We start from the raw sequence: 18,018 nt of genomic DNA on the forward strand, positions 1-18,018 counted from the left end.
CTCGGTGTTGCCAAAAACGGTTGGTTCCGAGCAGGTCCTGTACAGCAGTGCGTCGTCCAAGATGTCATGTCTGTGGAGAAGGCTAGCAGTATGCAGCCAAGTCCGTGAGAGCTCACGACACCTCAGTGATACTACGAGCCGCGGCAAATGCTCCCTGGTAGTACGCGACAAAGTGGTCTGATCACGCTAGTCCAGATATATATGCTGCTGGCTTAAACCTCGAACCTGCTGGACAAAGGGTGCGTTACAGTCGCAGTCGTCGTCGCTGAAGTTCATCAAACTAGTTACGGACTTATCAAGATGAGTACCGACTCACAGGTCCGGAACATACCGAAGACGGTAAAAGAAGGCCCCTTTGGTGTCTTTCTATGGGGTGGCCAGGAGAAGTTCGACCGCCGACGAGATGTCTTCCAGGAGCTTTCCACGAACCCCATGTTCGCCAAAGACACTGGTGCCCACACCAGTCTCGCTCGGAAAGATGCCTGGACCAAAGGCGCACTGCAGTCGCGTGAGCTCATCACCATCAAGCTGCGTAAGAATTGGCCCCATCGCCACTTCATGGACGCCATTCGCATGACGGATTGGTTCCTGCCTGTCCAGCCCCAATTTCGCATTTTCATGTCAAACCTGGAGCGGCAGATGACCGACGAACAGAAGCGGATATGGATACCAAAGGCGGAGAATTTCGAAATCTTTGGCTCGTACCCGCAGACGGAGCTGGGGCATGGATCGAATGTTAGTGGCATTGAGACGACTGCTACTTTCGATCCATTGACTGACGAGTTTCTCATCAATTCACCCACAATCAGCAGTACAAAGTATTGGATAGGTGGATCTGGAATATGGGCGACGCACGGCATTGTGGTTGCGAGGTTGATCATTCGAGGTCAGGATCACGGTAACCACCTGTTTCTCACACAGCTGCGGGATCTCAAGACACAACAACTCATGCCTGGAGTTGAGATCTACGAGATGGGCCCAAAAGCGTTTCAGGGCATGCTGGGTGCTGACACTGGTGCTCTCCGATTCCATCACGTGCGCATACCGCGGGAACAAATGTTGATGCGGAACGCTCAGGTTGAGCGGGACGGGACTTACATCAAGCCGAAGAATACAAAGCATTCATACGGCTCTATGGTCACTGTAAGAGCACTGATGGCAGAAATTACAGGCCATGATCTACTGAGAGCCGCTGTGACTGCTTATCACTACACCACCTTCCGCAAGCAGTTCAAGCGCGACCGGGTCAATGATAAGAACGAGACAACTGTCTTCAACTATGCTAGCGTCCGCCATCGCCTGCTACCTCTCCTAGCACAAGGCATCGCGCTCGTGCTGGTAGGCCAGAACATCAATCAAGCATACCAGGAATACACTCAGCAGATGCTCAAAGGCGACACGTCCGACCTTGAAGACCTACATCTACAAACCGTTGGTGCCAAAGTCTACTCGACCGAGATTACGGGCAAAGGCGTCGAGACATGCCGCATCGCCTGCGGCGGACACGGCTACAGCGGTCTGTCCGGCTTCGGCAGGATGTACGCGCACGCTATCAATGCTGTGACATACGAAGGCGACAACTACGTGATTGGACAGCAGGTCCCTCGCGCCATCCTCAAGCACTACAAGAACAAGACGGAGGCTTCTCTTCCCAGCATCTCCTACCTGTCAGTACTCCGAAGCGAGAAGCCGCGGCAGCCACCTGCAGACCTCACGAATGCCACCTCGTGGACGAGTCGGGGCGTGCAGCAGTGGGCGCTGGAGCAGCGCCTGGTGAGCATGGTGAGGCAGCACATGGAAGACACCAACGCGAATGTCGACACGAGCTACACCACGCATGCGCTGACAATGGCGCACTCGGACTTCGCATACTGGCGCGGTCTATGGAAGGTGGTCGACGCAATCTCGCACGAATCCTTTGTGGAGCACATGAAGGCGCTGGCGCACGTCTTCTCGCTCTCGATCATCTACAACCCGCACCACCCGTCGCTCAGCCAGCACCTGCCGTTGGCGCCGAACCAATTGGCGGCCCTACGCAAGGCGTACAGCGAAGTGCTCGCTGATCTAGGCGACAACCACGTGGCAGCCATCATCGACGCCTACGGCCTGACCGAGTACGAGATGGACTCGGCCTTGGCGCGGGCGGACCAGACGCCCTACGAAGCACTGCTTGAGGGCGCGAAGCGCAGCGAGATGAGCGGCGAGAAGATGAGCCACCTGTGGCCCATGATGGTGGATACGCGACAGATTTGGAAGCGCGAAAAGGCCAAGGCGAAGCTATGAGACGGCCACCGAGGCAACAGGCCACGGTCCAAAGGCACTATAATCACAACCACGGAACCTCCATCAACGTCGGATCATCCCCCACCGTCTCCCAGAAACTGCCGTTCTGTTTCTAGCCTTTGTCATGCACCACCCTAGCGCCCTCCGCCGGCTCCCGCTTTGCCCCTGAAGCCATTGGAGCCCGTCCGACAGTATCCGGGACTCACGCACTGGAGCTCTACGGCCCACTCCTTCCCGCCCTCCAGCCTCGCAAAGTCGACGGTCAGCATGTTCAGCGCCGCCTTGCTCGTGTCATCGCCATGGCCTGGCTCGGCGGCAGCTGCCCGGACGCGGCTCGTGTTGGTGTTGTAGGTGTCGCTCCCGGCTTGACGGTAGTCGGACAGGTCGGCTGCTTGGGGGTCGGCGGCATGGCCGGCGTCGTTGATCAGAACAGCGAGGTGGCTGCAGGTGGACGTAATGTGGGTGCGGCGAATCGGAGGGAGTTGTCTGAGGTGATGTCCAGGGCCCGTACGGAGAGTGAGGTGGCGAGGCTGGCGGAGCGGAGGGTGGATATCGCGTCCTCGCCTGCGATTCTGGAGCGGCAGCCTGGGGTTACGATGCTGGAGGTGAGGTCTGGTGGGAGGCAAGGAGCTTGCGGATGGCGAGACTAACACCTCGATTGGCACCTTCAACAAGGGTGACTTTGGGAGTACCGTATTGCATATTTTCGAGCTGTTATCCAGACTAGCCATCCACGGCGACTAATAGCATAGTTTCGCCGCCCATCTCACAGCGTCACGAAGTCCTTCTTCGCAGCAGCAGCAGCAACCACGCCCTCCCCCTCCGCAACACCCACCTCCGCTCCCCAGCGCTCCTCCACTACCCATCCTCGCACCTGCAATTCCCTAAAGATACCCTCGTAGTCCGCCCAGTCCACTCTGGGGCCCGCCCAGACGAGGCTCGTCAGGTTCACTCGCCGACTCCTGCCCTCGGTGGTCCTGTTGTACCCCATTCTTTCGCTCTCATGATCTTCCGCGGTGCCTGTAGACCGCATTCCCTCCGCTACGCCTAGCCACGCGTCTAGGTACCGCTGCAGGAGCGTGGGTTGGCGTGGGTAAACGAAGAGCAGCGCTACATCCACACCACTCTCAACTCTCATATCCATGTCCATATCCACGTCCAAATCTGCGTCCACGCCAGAAGATCCCTCAGCGCCTATTTCTGACTCTCTATCCTCGTTCCCTTCGTGCCCATCATCCCTTGCCCCCCCTCCACTATCACTTCCACCACCAGAACCACCATAGCGCACTTCCTCCCCCAAAAACCTAGCTTCCGCTTCTGCCGGTCCAAGAACATCCCACGTCCCGCCCACCACCACCCTTCGGCACGCGCGGAGGTAGCGATTCAGGTGTGGCGTGCCATTAGTACCGTCCCTGTCTCCATGTGGGGCGGGGACTTCGACGCCGAAGACTTGGATCTGCTGCTGCTGCTGGCGCCGCTCGCCTCCCTGCTGTCCATGCTGCTGCTGCCGGCGATCCTGTTTCTGCCTCTGCTGTTGCCGCTGTTGTTGTCGTTGCTCGTCTTGGCAACGCTTGAGAAGCAACGCTTCAAGGACCCCGGTGCCGGAGCCGATGCTGAAGAGTCCGTGACCCCGATGACGGCGGGCTGGTCGTGGTGGTGGTTGATCCTCATCTGTGGCTGCATGGTTGAAGTGTCGCCGGAGGAATTGCGTGAGGTGCGAGATCAGCGTGATGGACAGGGCGAGGCAGCTGTGGTGATGGCGGATTGGGGTGGTTGTGAGTGTTGGCAATGGGAGCGGGAAGATGTCTGTGTCAGTGGTGTACAGGGAGGAGATGGAATTGCCTTCAGCTTGTTCGTCCGAGGGAGGACGGGATGGTGCTTTAGCCGGCGGGTCGGCCATTTGGCGTGTAAAATTGTTCGTGGTGTGGTAATGATAGGGAGTTGGGCAGGTATATTGGAAAAGAAGTAAAGTAGAAGGAAAGTTGAAAGAGCTGTGCTTGAGGAGCTTGAACCTGAGTGGAGCCACCAATACGCTTCAATACATTATGTCGTTGAGAGTCAAATAAGACATCTATCCCTGGCTCGTGGTCGCTACAGTCCATCAACAAGATGGACGCCTGAAACAGGCAACCTCCTCACTTGTCGGTACGGTACGCCACGCCTACAATCGTCTTCATCTGGACGCTCTCAGTAGTGATCAAGCCATCATAGCGCAGGAGTACGCCACTAGAATGTGCTCTGCGCCAGCCTGCTCGCGGCATTCCTAGCGTCCACACGATCATCGTCCTCATCCTCCTTGACACTAGACAGACTTGCACTGCCAGTCCCACTCCGGGGTCTGCCTGTGGTCGCGCCTTCACCATTTGCAGTCTTGCCCGACGGCTCTTCGGCCTCGATGACGCCACCCAAAGTACCCGACAGGCTCCGCGCCAGCCCAGACCTAGATCTCTCAACACCGCTCCACGCATCTCCTTTTGCGGTCTGACTGCTCGCCATACTGACCCTCCTGATCTGCGGATGCGCTTCCCTACCGAGACGACTCAAGCCTCCTGAGCTGTCGATCTGCCTAACGTCCATGCGCACGCTCTCCAGGGTCGCCAGCGTGCGACGTTCAGACTCGATCTGCCGCACTGCGTATTCGCGCACAGCCTCCAGCATCTCGGCGCTCGTACGCGCAAACCACTTACGCTTCTCCAACAGCAAATTGCCCGTTACCCGCTGCGTTTTGCCACGCAGATACTGCTCCGCTGAAGCGGCTTCGTCAAGTGCGGCGATTGCCTCGTCAACCTTGTCGCGCTTGACACTTGTGCTGCTCTTGAGGCGTGTGACCGCGGCCTCCTTGCTTCGACGGGATTGCTCGGCTTGCAATAGCTCACGGAGCAGTATATGTCGATTAGTCAGGGACTCCTTGACAATGAAAGCGTCAGAAGCGTGGTAGGCAAGGGGATCGCCAAGCGTCGTGGCCTCGGCGGTGCCCTGGGCCGCGTGGTAGTCGCCGACGGTCTGGATGACACGACCAAGCTTGCGGTAGGCGTTGGACAGCCCTGAGTGAGTTTCTTGGACGTGCAGTTGACCAAACTTTTCGCCGAGAGAGGACTCGGCAAGACCAAGAGCTGCGAGAGTCAGTGGCGGAACAAAGACAGGGGTAGGAGTAGCTTACATCTGCGAGTTTTGACAACGCGCTCGAGTTTTTGCCCTGCATCAAGAGCATTGAGATAGAACGCCTTGACTGGAGGTCGTGCCTCATGGAGCTCAGGCGTCTCATCTGGAGGGGGCGCAAATTGCTTCAGCACCTTTCTTCTCACGCCGGTTGCGGGCTGTTTCATGCGCACGACTGGGCTGTAGCCGAAGTCGGATTCGACGAAGAAGACCATCTCTTCATCGCGCATAAGAACATCGCTACTGCAGACGTTGTTCAGCCAGCGCTGTATGGAAGCCTTTACTCTTGCCTCATCTTCATCGGTGCCCGCTCCAGCCGACGTTAGAGAAGGAGGTACGGCAGGGACGAGTGCCTCGGGATTGGAAGAGATCAGGTGGTCCGCGAGCTTGACAAATTCGGAGTGTGTGCGTCGAACGTCGCGAAATTGGGTAGTGCGAAACTTGGGCAGATTGGTCTGGCACGAGTTAGCATACTGCAAATCGATGGATACTTGAGCCACGCACATAGACGTCGAAGCGAATAACAGGGTCTTTCCTGCCTGTCCGCTCCAGCGCTGTCACCTTGGCCTGAAGTTTGTAGGCTGGCACAGGTCGTTGCTGTCTTGCCGAGTGGTATCTTGCAGCGCCAGGTCGCCCATGTGGGAGAGCTTGTGCAGCGGGTTGCTGCGGCGGTTGTTGTACATGCGAGGTGTCTTGCTCTTGCGCAGAGGCATCTTGGGATTCATCCGGAAAATTCGGTGTTGCGGGAGGAGGCAGAGCTTGAGCTGCAGCACTGGCTTCACTTGCGAAAGGGTTCGCAGAGATGCTGTCCTGAGAGTTGGTGTGCTGGTGGGTGGAAGTCTGAGTGGGAGAGTCGGGCACACTGGGGGTAGTCGGAGTGTACGGTATCCGACCGGCTCGAGGAGAGGATGAGCCCCATGGCGACGAGCCAGCGAGGGCGTCTGAGTCGGCCGACACGCCAGAGTAGTCCATGGTTAGAGCTTGCGGGGGAGGTGGAAGCGGAGCAGCGACGGTGGGCTGCAAATGGCGGTAATTATTACAGCATTACAGTAGCAGGCAACCAAAGTCTTTCAGACTACACCAATGCGAATCAGGCGGCGAATGCTAGAGATGTAGTGTGAGCCCGCAGGTCGAAACTGGTCCCAATGGTCGAGTTGCCTGATGCTGCTCGACGCACCAGGCAAACTCCACTTGGGCCTTGGCATCTTGTCCCTTGGCGGGGCTGAGAACAGACAACCGACAACTCGGAAGTCATCTACCAAATGAGCACGCTCGTCAGGTCCGGAGCATTGTACAGATCATTCAACTGTTCTTTGAAGTCAATTACGTATCCCTGCTGACTATCAAGCAGCTCACCCCTGATCATTGTTCACCCACTACTCGTTTCAGGCCCCCAAAGTGTTTTTGACAGCCCACGAACATCCAGGGTCTAGCGCAATGCCAGACATCCCGTGTGCAGCTGCCAACCCCGCAGGAAGTCCCTCGAGAGGTCGTTGATGCTGCGGTCGGCGACTGCTCATGGCAGACTAATCAACGCATACTTACTGCGCCTTGTGCGTGTGGTTCTTGCTTATTCTGCTGGACGATGAGCGTTTGGTATCATGATATCGTCTGCAACGCCAGGGTGTCGAAAACCCACCTCCCGCCTTCAACCAGGGCATATGGCGAGCACCATAGGGTGGCTAGCCCGTGTACTTCTAAAAGGGTCCACGACACGGCCCAGCAAGCGAGCATGGGGAAGCTTATAGCCAGCCGAACGTACTCCGCCTTCCTCGTTTCTAACCTACATTAACGCGCGCATGTGCTGCTTGTGCGAGTAGTAAGAGCTAAGCTTGGACAACAGCCAAGATGCTCAAAAAGGGCTCCCATCCTCTGATTCTACTCCTCGGCCTAGCTGTGTCTTCAGCAGCAGCTCAGATCTGCTATGGCCGGCAGGGTGTTCAGGTCCAGGGTTTGGTCGCCTGCAACCCTGGCGGAGGCTGCTGCGCAAAGGGAGACATCTGTTAGAGCAACGGCTTCTGTCGCGGTCAGAATGATACCTCTGCCAACTACGTTTACCAAGGGTGTACAGATCCGGCATGGCATACTGATGGCTGCTTGTCAGAGTGCTGAAATAGTAAGCACCCCCTCTGTGTAGCATGCTACCTCTCCGCATCAATCACGAGTACAATCACTGACATGTCTGGGATCCAGTAACCACGGGCAACGGTATCCAAGTTTGCCCCGGGACCGGACGGTACTGCTGCTACGGCTATACAGGTTGCGCATGCGATGATCCCGTGAGTGCGGTCAGCATCGCCGCCGGAACAATCGTCACTACTATCTCCTGGGACTATACAACGCCGCTTACGAGCTCAACTACAAGCTCTCCTTCCTCGCAAATCACAAACCCACCTCCCACCACTGTCCCATCTTCCAACGAGACACCCGTCGCTACCACCGATGCCACACACCGATCATCCAGCTCCTCCAGCCTATCCACCAGCGCACGCGTCGGTGTCGGCGTCGGAGTCGCCCTCGCCGGCCTCCTCCTCGCCGGCGCCCTAACCGCCCTATTCGTGCACCGCCGACGACGCCGCAGCGCATGGCCCACAACGCGCAACCGCGCCGAACTTCACTACTACGGCACCGAGCACAAGAAACTTCCCCATGAGCTGGACGGTAAGCGTCCCACACAGGAGTTGCATGGCCACTCTATCCAGTGGCGCACACCCAGCGGGCCGGTGGAGGCGCCATCGTCGGGTTTATAGCACGACTACGTAGACACACGTAGAGAAGTCTGCTTTGCCCTAAAGCCCAAAGAAAATGCTCAAATATGTGGGCTGATATGGCAGAAGGACCTCCATTGCTGGTTCGCCCTTCAGGATCTGTCTGGCATTCCCGCACGGTCCCGTGTCATTACCACTGAAAGCTGTCGGCACGAGTACGCAGTATATAGGACGTGAGGCTGACGAAGTGTCTTGCCCAGATAGGGGTCACAGAGAGCATAGAATTTCTATCTTGGGCGTGTATGAAAATGGAGCGAGACGTGTGTGCGGTGAAAGACTACTTAAAGGTTAAACCTTTCAATGTTCAGACGCTAGCATAGCTATTTGGGCCAGGGAATGCACCCAAAAGATACGTGCTATTGTGCTATTCCATTTCCTACCACGGCATTCTATCGATGTCGGGGCACCACGTCTTCACCCACAAACACACAAGGCACACAGACACCATTTCAGCCTCGCCTGAAATCAAAAGCTTTACACCGTGAAACGGAAGAAGGTGGCGTCATCGCCCTTTTCCCGCTCAGCATACTTCTCGTCGTCGGTATAGGTGGCGGGGTCCTTGTGCTCGGCCTCGCGGCGCCTATTCTCGCGGCGGAGGTAGAGGGTCATGAAGATGGACAGCACGGTTGACATGGTGATCATGCCGATAAGAATGGCATGGCCCTGGCGGTAGTGGGGCGCGTCCTTGCTGAGGTAGATGAAGCCGGAGATGGCACCGCCCAAGTTACCGAAGCCGACGTGCATGGCGATGCCGACGCCGCGCTTCAGGGAGCCGCCGATGTTGTTGCCGTTCCAGGCCACGCCCTGCGGCACGTTGGGGTAGATGCCGGAGGCAAAGAAGAAGCAGCCGACGTATTTGACGCCGGGCGAGTCCGAGGAGATGAGCATGATGAGGCCGACGAGCGCCGTCACGAAAAAGCCAATCATGAAGACGCCACGGGTTTGCATGCGGTCGGCGAGCCAGCCGCCGGTGATACAGCAGATGCAGGCCACGACGTAGGGGGGAACGGTCATCAGCTGGGCGGTCTCGTTGGTGTAGCCAAGAGTGCGGACGATGGTTGGTAGGAATAGCGAGATCGAGTAAAGAGGAGTGTAGCAACTATTGAATGTCAGTGGTAGGTTGGCGTGCTGGGTGGTTGGGTTGCTTACCCGATGGTGATGAACATGTGAACCCAGATCTTCCAGTCTTTCATAGCTTGTCGGAAGTACTTCATGTCAAATTCGTCGGCCAGGGCATTGCGATCCTGCACCAGACGGCGTGTGACTTCTTTGCGCTCGGGCTCGGTCAAGAACTTGGCGGTGGAAGGATAGTCCTGCATGACGAAATAGGCGACGATGGCCACAATGAAGGTGATTATACCCTCGAGGATGAAGATCCACGCCCAGCCGCCCAAACCGGCAAGGCCATCCATTTCCGTGATACCACGAGCAAGAAGACCACCGAACGCACCGGCAGCGGTGGCAGCGGAGAAGAAGATAGCCATGCGGAGACCGCATTCGTGCCGACGGTACCATCTGTTGAGTTGTTAGATCCATTTGGTTCGGTTATCGGGCAGAACTCACAGAGTGATGTAATAGGTGACACCAGGGAACAAACCACCCTCGGCAATACCAAGCGCCGCGCGAGCAGCCAAGAGGCCGCCATAGTTAGTCACAATACCCATCAGAGTACAGCAGATAGCCCAGGCCACCATGATAGTGGGGATCCAGAAAGAAGGGCGGGTCTTCTTCATCATCATGTTGGATGGAATCTCAGCGGCAACGTAGAAGGGGAAGAAGATGGATAGAGCAACGTTGTAGTCGAGACCAGACATGTTGAGATCCTCCTCCAGGTTGGCGAGACGAGCATTGCCGATGTTTGCTTTGCGGCTGTCAGTGTTGTGCGCGGCAAAATCATGGGAATCAGGCAAAGCGACTTACTGCGATCGAGGAAAGAGAGCAGGTACAGCAAGGCCAGGAAGGGCAGCAGAGCCCAGTCCATCTTGCGGATGAGTTTCTTGGTTTGCTTCTCATCGTAGCCTAGCTCTTGGCTGCTTGCTGAACCAGACTCAACCATATCAACATTTTCCTTGTGGGGAGAGACAGTGGGGTCGACATGATGTTCCTTGTTGTCTTTAATGTCAACAGCCATGATGGGCAGCTTAAGGGGGTTGATGGATGAGTGACAGCAAGAGAGTGCGACCCGACAGTAAGGTTGAAGGTGTACGTGAAGGGTAGCCAAAGAGAAGGACAGGTGAGACTCGAGGCGGACGATAGCGGCTTATGTACAACGAGGCGAGCGGAGTGGTGATTGTTTGAATGTCAACATCGGCTGGCGGGTGGTGGACCACGAGGTCAACGCCAGGTTAATTCACTTTGCCCCAGTTGTGTGCTCCAGGTTTGAAGTGAAGGTCCACACAGAGTGACACCCCCTCCAAGGGAAAGACCCACCCCCGGTTCAGTGACATATTGTTGCGGTCTGTGCGACCTGATAGTCCTCTATCCGCTGCAACAAGGGTGGCTTACCGAGAGCTCGATTCGAGTGCTGTGGCAAATCATCTGCGCGACGGATGAATGGGACAAGCACAGTTCATTCCGGCTGATCAAAGATCCGCCATTGATCCTGGCATATCTCCAGATGGTGAGATATGGCCCCAGATTGCAGTAGCAGTCCGCATGGCACCCTGCGCTAGTGTCTTTGCACGCGATTGTAAGCGGCACGTTGTCTCCCATGTGCCACCAGTAGGCCTCCGAACGTGTCGCAATCATCGAATTTGCAAACGATGAGGTCACCGCACAAGAACTGCACACGGTAATTGCTATCATCGCCCAGGTCGATCTATCATCGGGCTTTGGCATCTTGGGCGAACAAGCCTATCGCAGAATTGAAGACGACCTTGGTACCAATCACCAAAGGGAGCAGAAAAGATTGGCATTCTTGATTCCCAACTCGGGCAAATGGAAAGCGACATGTTGACGTTGCACCAGGGCGCCCAGCTCAGAAGCTTGACGCCAGCCAAAGCGTGGCTGAAGAAGCAGGGGGAAAGCTGCAGCCATGCTGGATCTACCCCGGAGGAGAGCCGTGTTCAGGCTAGGGGGTGACCATGGGGCTGATTGTGATTTGCGGGGGGCCCTTGCCAAGGTACCCCCAAGGCATTCCGCCCAGCCAGCTTAGCCGGAAGTGTTCAAGCGCCCACCAAAGCCCAGACTTCCAGACTTTTAGAAGGTCGAGCCAAGGCTGCACCGGTGCCTGTCGGTGTCCGTCGGTGCCTGTCCAGCGCCTATCTCGCATATGGTTGGGAGATCATCTTCGCCCACGCCCTGGACCGATCGAACTGCCGTGCGCCCCCATGGGTGTGTTCACTTTGTTTAGATGTGCATGCCGACTCTTGGCTTCGTTTGATCCGGCCGATTGATGATTGATACGAAGCACGGAGTAGGCAACGCACCCGCCAAAGTCACAGATTTGGGGGCTGTCATTGTGTCTGAGACCAATCAATGCGAAACATGCAGTTCCGCCACTACAACTTGCGAACGGCGTGGCATCCGTTTCACCCTCTGTTTGCACATGTTCCGGTCCGCCGAAGCCGTGCTTGCTTCTGCCGGTGCGCCTCACTGCCTTGTTTTTGAGATACTGGATGCTCTACACATCTGGGGGCTTCTTGGCGGATTGGGCGTGCACAGCGAACGAATTCTTGGAATGCAAAAACAAAACTTGGATTCGGATCCGTTGCGTTTCGCTTCACTGCATTAATCTGGTCCCTGCCGCTCCCAGATCCAGCGACGGCCAGATGGCTGCGTGTGGAGCTGACTTCCTCGTGACACTTCCCTGCAGGGTCGGGGGACCCCGCTGGTTGTGTGTGGAACAGGGCTCGTCCCTTATGTGCGGCCGGGGAATGCTGTCGCCATTTGATCGTTGCGAACCCTTCCCCAGACCCCCAGCAATGTCAACTCGGCCCAGCTTTCCGGGTCGAGCCCATGTGTTCGGATCCATGTGTCTCGCGCCCGGATAGACATTTTGCGCTCATGCTCTTCTTTTACGGATGAGTGGACCGGTTCATGTTTCTCAAGTTGAAAACCGGGCCAAGCTCGACGGTCTGGACCAGACTGGTTCGCACAACGCTTCTCCTTCAGGGGCATCTCGTGGTGCACTTGACCTTACGACGACCATTCTGGGTGTGTGGAACTACATGCAAGGTCTCGAATCTATTAATCCGAGGGAGATTGAAAGAATGCTGGCTTGAGGTACTCGAGTATGCACCCGATCCAGCTCGCCTATGGAGCCAAGAGCGGAGCGGAACCCATCAGGCAGCGATGAGTTTGAGTTAACGCATATCTACAAGTGCCCCGTGGTTGGAGACTCGACTCCGCAGGTATGAGGACGTTAACGGTCGTGACTGGCCAGGAACAATGGTACGAATCTACAGTAGTGAGCTAACATCTCCTCGGACCGCCGGAAGTGGTCTCCAAGACGCGCCTTCATTAGACCCTCAATGCATGCCACCGAGCAACGCAAGATCAGTATCCAGCTAAGTTCAGTCCGGCGTCTGCAACAAAACAATGCGGCCATTTCGCGTATATATCAGCAGGTCGAGCATTCACAAGTGTGTCTTGTGTGTAGCACGTAATTCCGTACTTACTAGTACTTTCCCTCCTCACCAAAACCTCACCCAAGCACTGTAGTGGTACACGTGACGGCCTGACTTCGCGGATCTTTGATAGTCTCTTCACCTTCCATCAGCGACCATCCACAGTAAGTGACGCCAGAGACGGGTAAGGTGACGATGCTGACGTTGAAGCAGAGACAATGACGCGAGTCCTGGGCCTCGTCGGACATGCATCATCATGATCTTGGCACATTACAGAAAGGGGAAAGTGTGACCGAAATAGCAAAGTCGGAGGTTGAGCTCGCCGACTCACTGCCTGCGCCTCCATAATATCATCAATCTGCGACACGCAGTGCCCGGTTGGCCTTATGCTTCAAGAGAAACGATGCGGATTGCCTGATGGAGGCCGAAGCATAGTGCCTGGCGTACACAGGCCGGGGCAACCGAAGGCCAGGAAAGCCGTGCTGCGGCTCTTCCGGAAGGCACGACACGCTTCCGCAATCACCGCCCACCTGCTCGGCGACAGCGGACATCTGAAGCAGGTGCGATGTGCTCGACCGTTGCAACTGATCATCTCTGTTCTGCTTAGCTCAACAACGTGACGCATAGCCACCTGCAGAAGAATCCATCATCAATACACGTCCTCTCCATTACTCTAACCCCACCGTCCGCGTCACCACCTTCACTTCCGCCATCTGTACATTACTTCACTATCTTTTGCCGGTGATAGACCCTCCTACTAACCTGCCATTCATTGCTTGACCGCACCCACCTTCTCTACCTTCCAACTCCTCCCCTCTTTAGCAGAGGCGCCGTCGTCACTGTCACTACCGAATCGGATCGACCAGCATCCCAACCGTCTCCCTACAATGAGAGTCCCCGACTTCGCCCTGGTCGCAGGCTGCATATCCATAAGCTTCGCCGCCGCCACTCCGCTCACTGCCGAACATACTTCGCGTGCCGTCGGCTTGCCCATCCAGCGAAAAAGAGTCGACCCTCACGCTGCCCTGATTCAAGATCGCGCTCGGCTCAGAAGACGACAAGCTGACACGGTTGATATTGACCTGGACAATGAGCTGAGCTTGTACTTCGCCAACCTTACACTGGGCACACCCCCGCAAGAAATCCGCCTGCATCTGGATACTGGCAGCTCAGACCTCTGGGTCAACGTTGCCGAATCCCAAATCTGTCAGCGCCAACAGTGTCAAGGCGGTGTCTACGATGGTGCTTCTTCCTCAACTCACAGGGTCGTGAACGATGTCTTCAATATTACTTATGTTGATGGATCATCCGCTTACGGTGACTATGTCTCTGACAGTTTGAGTATCGGCGACATCGCGCTCAACGACTTCCAGTTTGGCACCGGACAGGTGTCGACCTCGTCGCAGGGTGTGCTAGGCATTGGGTTTGAGTCTAACGAGGTTCAATTACTCCGAACTGGCTCCTCGTATCCCAACCTACCAGCTGCGATGAAGCAAGCTGGCCACATTGCCTCGAATGTTTACAGTCTGTGGCTTAATGATTTCGAGTCTAGCACTGGCGAGATCTTGTTCGGTGGCGTCGATTCTGCAAAGTACACCGGCACGCTTGAGACTGTTCCTCTGATTGAGCAGAATGGGGGATATCGCCAGTTTGCTATTGCACTTTCAACCCTCTCCCTGAACGGCACCACGAGAGCAGACTCGCTGCCTGTCGGAGTTCTCCTCGACTCGGGCTCTACTCTATCTTATCTACCCCGCGATCTGGCAAGACGAGTCTTCACCGAGTTCAACGCCGTGTGGAACTCCAATACCGGCGCTGCATATGTCAGCTGTAACCTTGCCAATGAGGACCAATCGATCGGATTCAACTTCAGCGGTAAAAGCATTCAGGTGCCGTACGACGAACTCGTCCTGGATTTCACACCTGGCGATGGCGGCCAAGATCTCAGACTGGAGAATGGCGACCCGGCATGTATTCTGGGCATTTCTCAGGTTGAGGATCACATTGCGATACTAGGCGACACCTTTCTCCGGAGCGCCTATGTTGTCTACGACCTAGAGAACAACCAAATCGCTTTAGCACAAACCGTCTTCAATGCTACCAACAGCAATGTTGAAGAAATCGCCACCGCTGGTGGTGACATTCCTGGCGCTACGCCTGCACCTTTTCCTATCAAAGATGCTGATGTTGGCGCGGACGGTGCTCGGCTTGGCGGTCCTTCTGCGAGTGACGCATTTTCGGTGTCGTCTAAAAGATCCGACTTTGCAGCATTTGCAGCTATCCTCGTAGCTGCATGCATGGTCTGGTAAGCGGACGCGTGTACAATATGATTAGGAAAGCATTGCGTGGCTAGGCAAAAGTCAGGTGCATAAAAGGTAGAAGGATTATTACGATGGCACGATTGCATAGCGTAAGGCGTTTTGAGGGCATACCCTGGTACAGGGTGTCTGCAGTCTTGGACTGCTTGACCGATGAAGGTCATCCTAATGAGCATAGAGGAAGGTGGAGATACTGGCGCGAAGAAGCCACCTTGCACAAATAGTCATAGCGACGACGGCAGCGCAGCCTCTGTACAGAACAAGAAATCAAAGCGAACGCTGGAGGTCTCTCTCCCTTTTTGTAATATTGCTTCACATCGGTTAGCGATTGCTACTACAAGCAACAGCGCCTAACGAGGCTGTTGCCCCGCGCCAAGCAATGATATAATTGTTTGCAGGAAGCGTGGGGACTGAGCGATCTCGGCGACATGTGAGACGTGTATTTTTTGTGGTGAGTCAACGACGACAAGATCCCGTCCTATTTCCGTCCAAAACGCGGTCGCAATTTTGCATTCACGTCTCTTTTCAACCCCGCTCCCCCGTTCTGGTATTCGAGCGGACTTCTCGCCCACCGCTCACCTCATCAGAACCTCATCAGAACCACCACCCTAACTCACCAGCGCCAAGTCAAGAGTCCAAAACCATGCCCTCTCGCTCGGAAGTCGCCTATTTCGGCGCCGGGCCCGCGTCTCTGCCCACAGCAGCGCTGGAGCAAGCGGCTGCCAGCCTGCTCAACCACGAGAACCAGGGTCTTGGCCTGGGCGAGATCAGTCACCGCTCGCCCACGGCCAACAAGGTCATCGCCGACGCCAAGGCCGCGCTCGTCCATCTCCTCGACATCCCGGACAGCTACGACATCATCTTCATGCAGGGCGGCGGCAGCGGCGAGTTCAGCGCGGTGGTGCAGAATTTGGTGAGTGCGTGGGTGGAGCGGCGGCGGAGGAACGCCGTGGCCGAGTTGGGTGAGGCGAAGGACGAGGAGGTCCTGCAGCGCGTTAGGGAGGAATTGGAGGCGATGCGCGTCGAGTACCTCGTCACCGGCAGCTGGAGCTTGAAGGCCAGTCAGGAGGCAGCGCGGCTGCTGGGGCCCAAGTACGTGAACGTGGCGCTCGACGCGCGCAAGTTCCGCGAAGGCAGCAGGTTCGGCGCCATCCCAGACGAGCAGAAGTGGGCCGGCAATCTGGTGAAGCAGAAGGGCGCGAGTGCGCTGACGTATTTCTGTGACAACGAGACGGTCGATGGCGTCGAGTTCCCGGCGTTCCCAAAGTGTCTGGATGGGAATGAGGAGACGGAGGCGGGCGATGAGCGCATCGTCGTCGCCGACATGAGCAGCAACTTCCTCTCGCGCTCTGTCGACGTCAAGAAGTATAGCGTTATTTTTGTACGTTTCCCCCCAGCTTTCACTGACTACCCCTGTATCCCCCCCCCTCAACAAAACTCCTCAACTCACAATCCCACTCACAGGGCGGCGCGCAAAAGAACCTCGGCCTCCCAGGCATCACGCTCCTGATAATCCGCAACTCCCTGCTCTCCCTCACGCCCCCCGTCGCCTTCATGCACTCTTTGTCCGCTCAACTCCCCAACGCCATCCCCCCCGTCGTCTTCGATTTCGCCACCCTCGCCAAGAACAACAGCCTCTACAACACCCTCCCCATCTTCAATTTGTATGTCGCCACCTTGGTCCTGCAGGATTTGGACCGCAACTGCGGCGCCCGCCGTATCGCGGCGCAGCAGGAGGTTGCGGAGCGCAAGGCCGCGAGGATTTATGCCGTGTTGGATAAGTACGAATGGAAAAATGGGGAGGGCGTGTATGGTGTGGTGCCCGAGAAGGGGGCCAGGAGTCGCATGAATGTGTGTTTCAGAGTGAAAGGTGGGGATGAGGCCGAGGAGAAGAGGTTTGTGAAGGAGGCCGAGGGGAGGGGGTTGTTGGGCGTTAAGGGGCATCGGAGTGTGGGTGGGATTAGGGTGAGTAACTATAATGCGGTGGGGGAGGAGAGTGTGGAGAGGTTGTGTGGGTTTTTGAAGGAGTTTGCTGAGGGGCCAAAGGGGGCTTGAGATGGGTTTGGGGGGTGGAATGGGTGGGAACGGGGATGGCTTATGGCTTATGGCTTGTGGCAATGCCTGATGGTATGTTTGATCTCTGTTCCGAAGGAGATATATATTTCGGCGGGTGGGCGCACGTGGTGGGCTTCAGGAGCCCATACGCGAGAAGAAAGAAAAAGTTCACGGGTCGTCCTTGATGGATACCTCTCGCTATTATTAGCGTCAGTCCGCGTCTTCAACGACTGAAGCCATCGCTTTGACCAGAGCCATTCCACGCTTCATATCCTGTCTTGATTCCCAGAAGTAGGTGCCGCATATATTTGCTCAAGCATGCTCCAAACACAAGTCCTGCGCTGGCCCTCTCATAGCCCCCCTCGGACCGATCATGCTGGGGCTCGTTGTCGAGCTCTGACGCTCTGTGCAGCAAAAGTCTGACAGGCTGTCGTGGAGCAAATGCGCTGGCCGGCATTCATTCCGGACAGCACGACTCGTGGTGAGAGTGCGAGCCGCATTTGGAGCATTTTCGTGGGCTGTACAGGACAAAGTTGGCGACCGCATCCATCTCGTTGTTTCGGAAGCTGGTTTGCTGACTGCTACAGACGATCTCCTCTCTCGATTGCTTCGCGTATCGCAGGAGATTTGATCTCAAGCAATAGAATGCTCTTCTACGGTGCGCTATGAGCTCTTCGACAGGTGAGTCGATTGCGATAAATGGAGCTGTGAGTCTTGTGGGGGCGACGAGTTGTGGCAGATCTCCTTAGGAGGCGTCGTGTTGTTGATGTTCGATGGGTGGCCTCATCAGACTCTCACGTCAATCCTCAGTTGGGAGCAGCCGGCGTATTCGAAGTGGGACACTCGCGTATGCATTCTCGTACTGGA

General features: G+C 56.3%; 7 protein-coding genes across 7 annotated transcripts; 4 read left to right on the top strand and 3 right to left on the bottom strand.

Annotated features, from left to right (window-relative positions):
- Positions 1–300: 300 nt before the first annotated feature.
- HMPREF1541_05201 (uncharacterized protein) lies at positions 301–2,283 on the top strand (the record flags this gene model as incomplete). Its single annotated transcript, XM_008719542.1, has 1 exon — positions 301–2,283. The coding sequence occupies one exon, from the start codon at positions 301–303 to the stop codon at positions 2,281–2,283; it is 1,983 nt and encodes a 660-aa protein (XP_008717764.1).
- A 766-nt stretch (positions 2,284–3,049) lies between these two features.
- HMPREF1541_05202 (uncharacterized protein) lies at positions 3,050–4,183 on the bottom strand (the record flags this gene model as incomplete). The annotated part of the gene is made up of 1 exon (XM_008719543.1): positions 3,050–4,183. The coding sequence occupies one exon, from the start codon at positions 4,181–4,183 to the stop codon at positions 3,050–3,052; it is 1,134 nt and encodes a 377-aa protein (XP_008717765.1).
- A 326-nt stretch (positions 4,184–4,509) lies between these two features.
- HMPREF1541_05203 (uncharacterized protein) lies at positions 4,510–6,414 on the bottom strand (the record flags this gene model as incomplete). Its single annotated transcript, XM_008719544.1, has 3 exons — positions 4,510–5,396; positions 5,444–5,897; positions 5,947–6,414. The coding sequence occupies 3 exons, from the start codon at positions 6,412–6,414 to the stop codon at positions 4,510–4,512; spliced, it is 1,809 nt and encodes a 602-aa protein (XP_008717766.1).
- Positions 6,415–7,290: 876 nt separating this feature from the next.
- HMPREF1541_05204 (uncharacterized protein) lies at positions 7,291–8,192 on the top strand (the record flags this gene model as incomplete). Its single annotated transcript, XM_008719545.1, has 2 exons — positions 7,291–7,444; positions 7,636–8,192. The coding sequence occupies 2 exons, from the start codon at positions 7,291–7,293 to the stop codon at positions 8,190–8,192; spliced, it is 711 nt and encodes a 236-aa protein (XP_008717767.1).
- Positions 8,193–8,684: 492 nt separating this feature from the next.
- HMPREF1541_05205 (uncharacterized protein) lies at positions 8,685–10,341 on the bottom strand (the record flags this gene model as incomplete). Its single annotated transcript, XM_008719546.1, has 4 exons — positions 8,685–9,309; positions 9,360–9,725; positions 9,774–10,071; positions 10,131–10,341. 4 exons carry the CDS (start codon positions 10,339–10,341, stop codon positions 8,685–8,687), a joined length of 1,500 nt encoding a protein of 499 aa, XP_008717768.1.
- Positions 10,342–13,665: 3,324 nt separating this feature from the next.
- HMPREF1541_05206 (uncharacterized protein) lies at positions 13,666–15,087 on the top strand (the record flags this gene model as incomplete). The annotated part of the gene is made up of 1 exon (XM_008719547.1): positions 13,666–15,087. The coding sequence occupies one exon, from the start codon at positions 13,666–13,668 to the stop codon at positions 15,085–15,087; it is 1,422 nt and encodes a 473-aa protein (XP_008717769.1).
- A 652-nt stretch (positions 15,088–15,739) lies between these two features.
- Positions 15,740–17,151, top strand: HMPREF1541_05207 (phosphoserine transaminase; the record flags this gene model as incomplete). The annotated part of the gene is made up of 2 exons (XM_008719548.1): positions 15,740–16,477; positions 16,561–17,151. 2 exons carry the CDS (start codon positions 15,740–15,742, stop codon positions 17,149–17,151), a joined length of 1,329 nt encoding a protein of 442 aa, XP_008717770.1.
- Positions 17,152–18,018: the final 867 nt, after the last annotated feature.

Source organism: Cyphellophora europaea (assembly GCF_000365145.1).
Source record: "Cyphellophora europaea CBS 101466 unplaced genomic scaffold supercont1.4, whole genome shotgun sequence".
Lineage (NCBI taxonomy): Eukaryota > Fungi > Ascomycota > Eurotiomycetes > Chaetothyriales > Cyphellophoraceae > Cyphellophora > Cyphellophora europaea.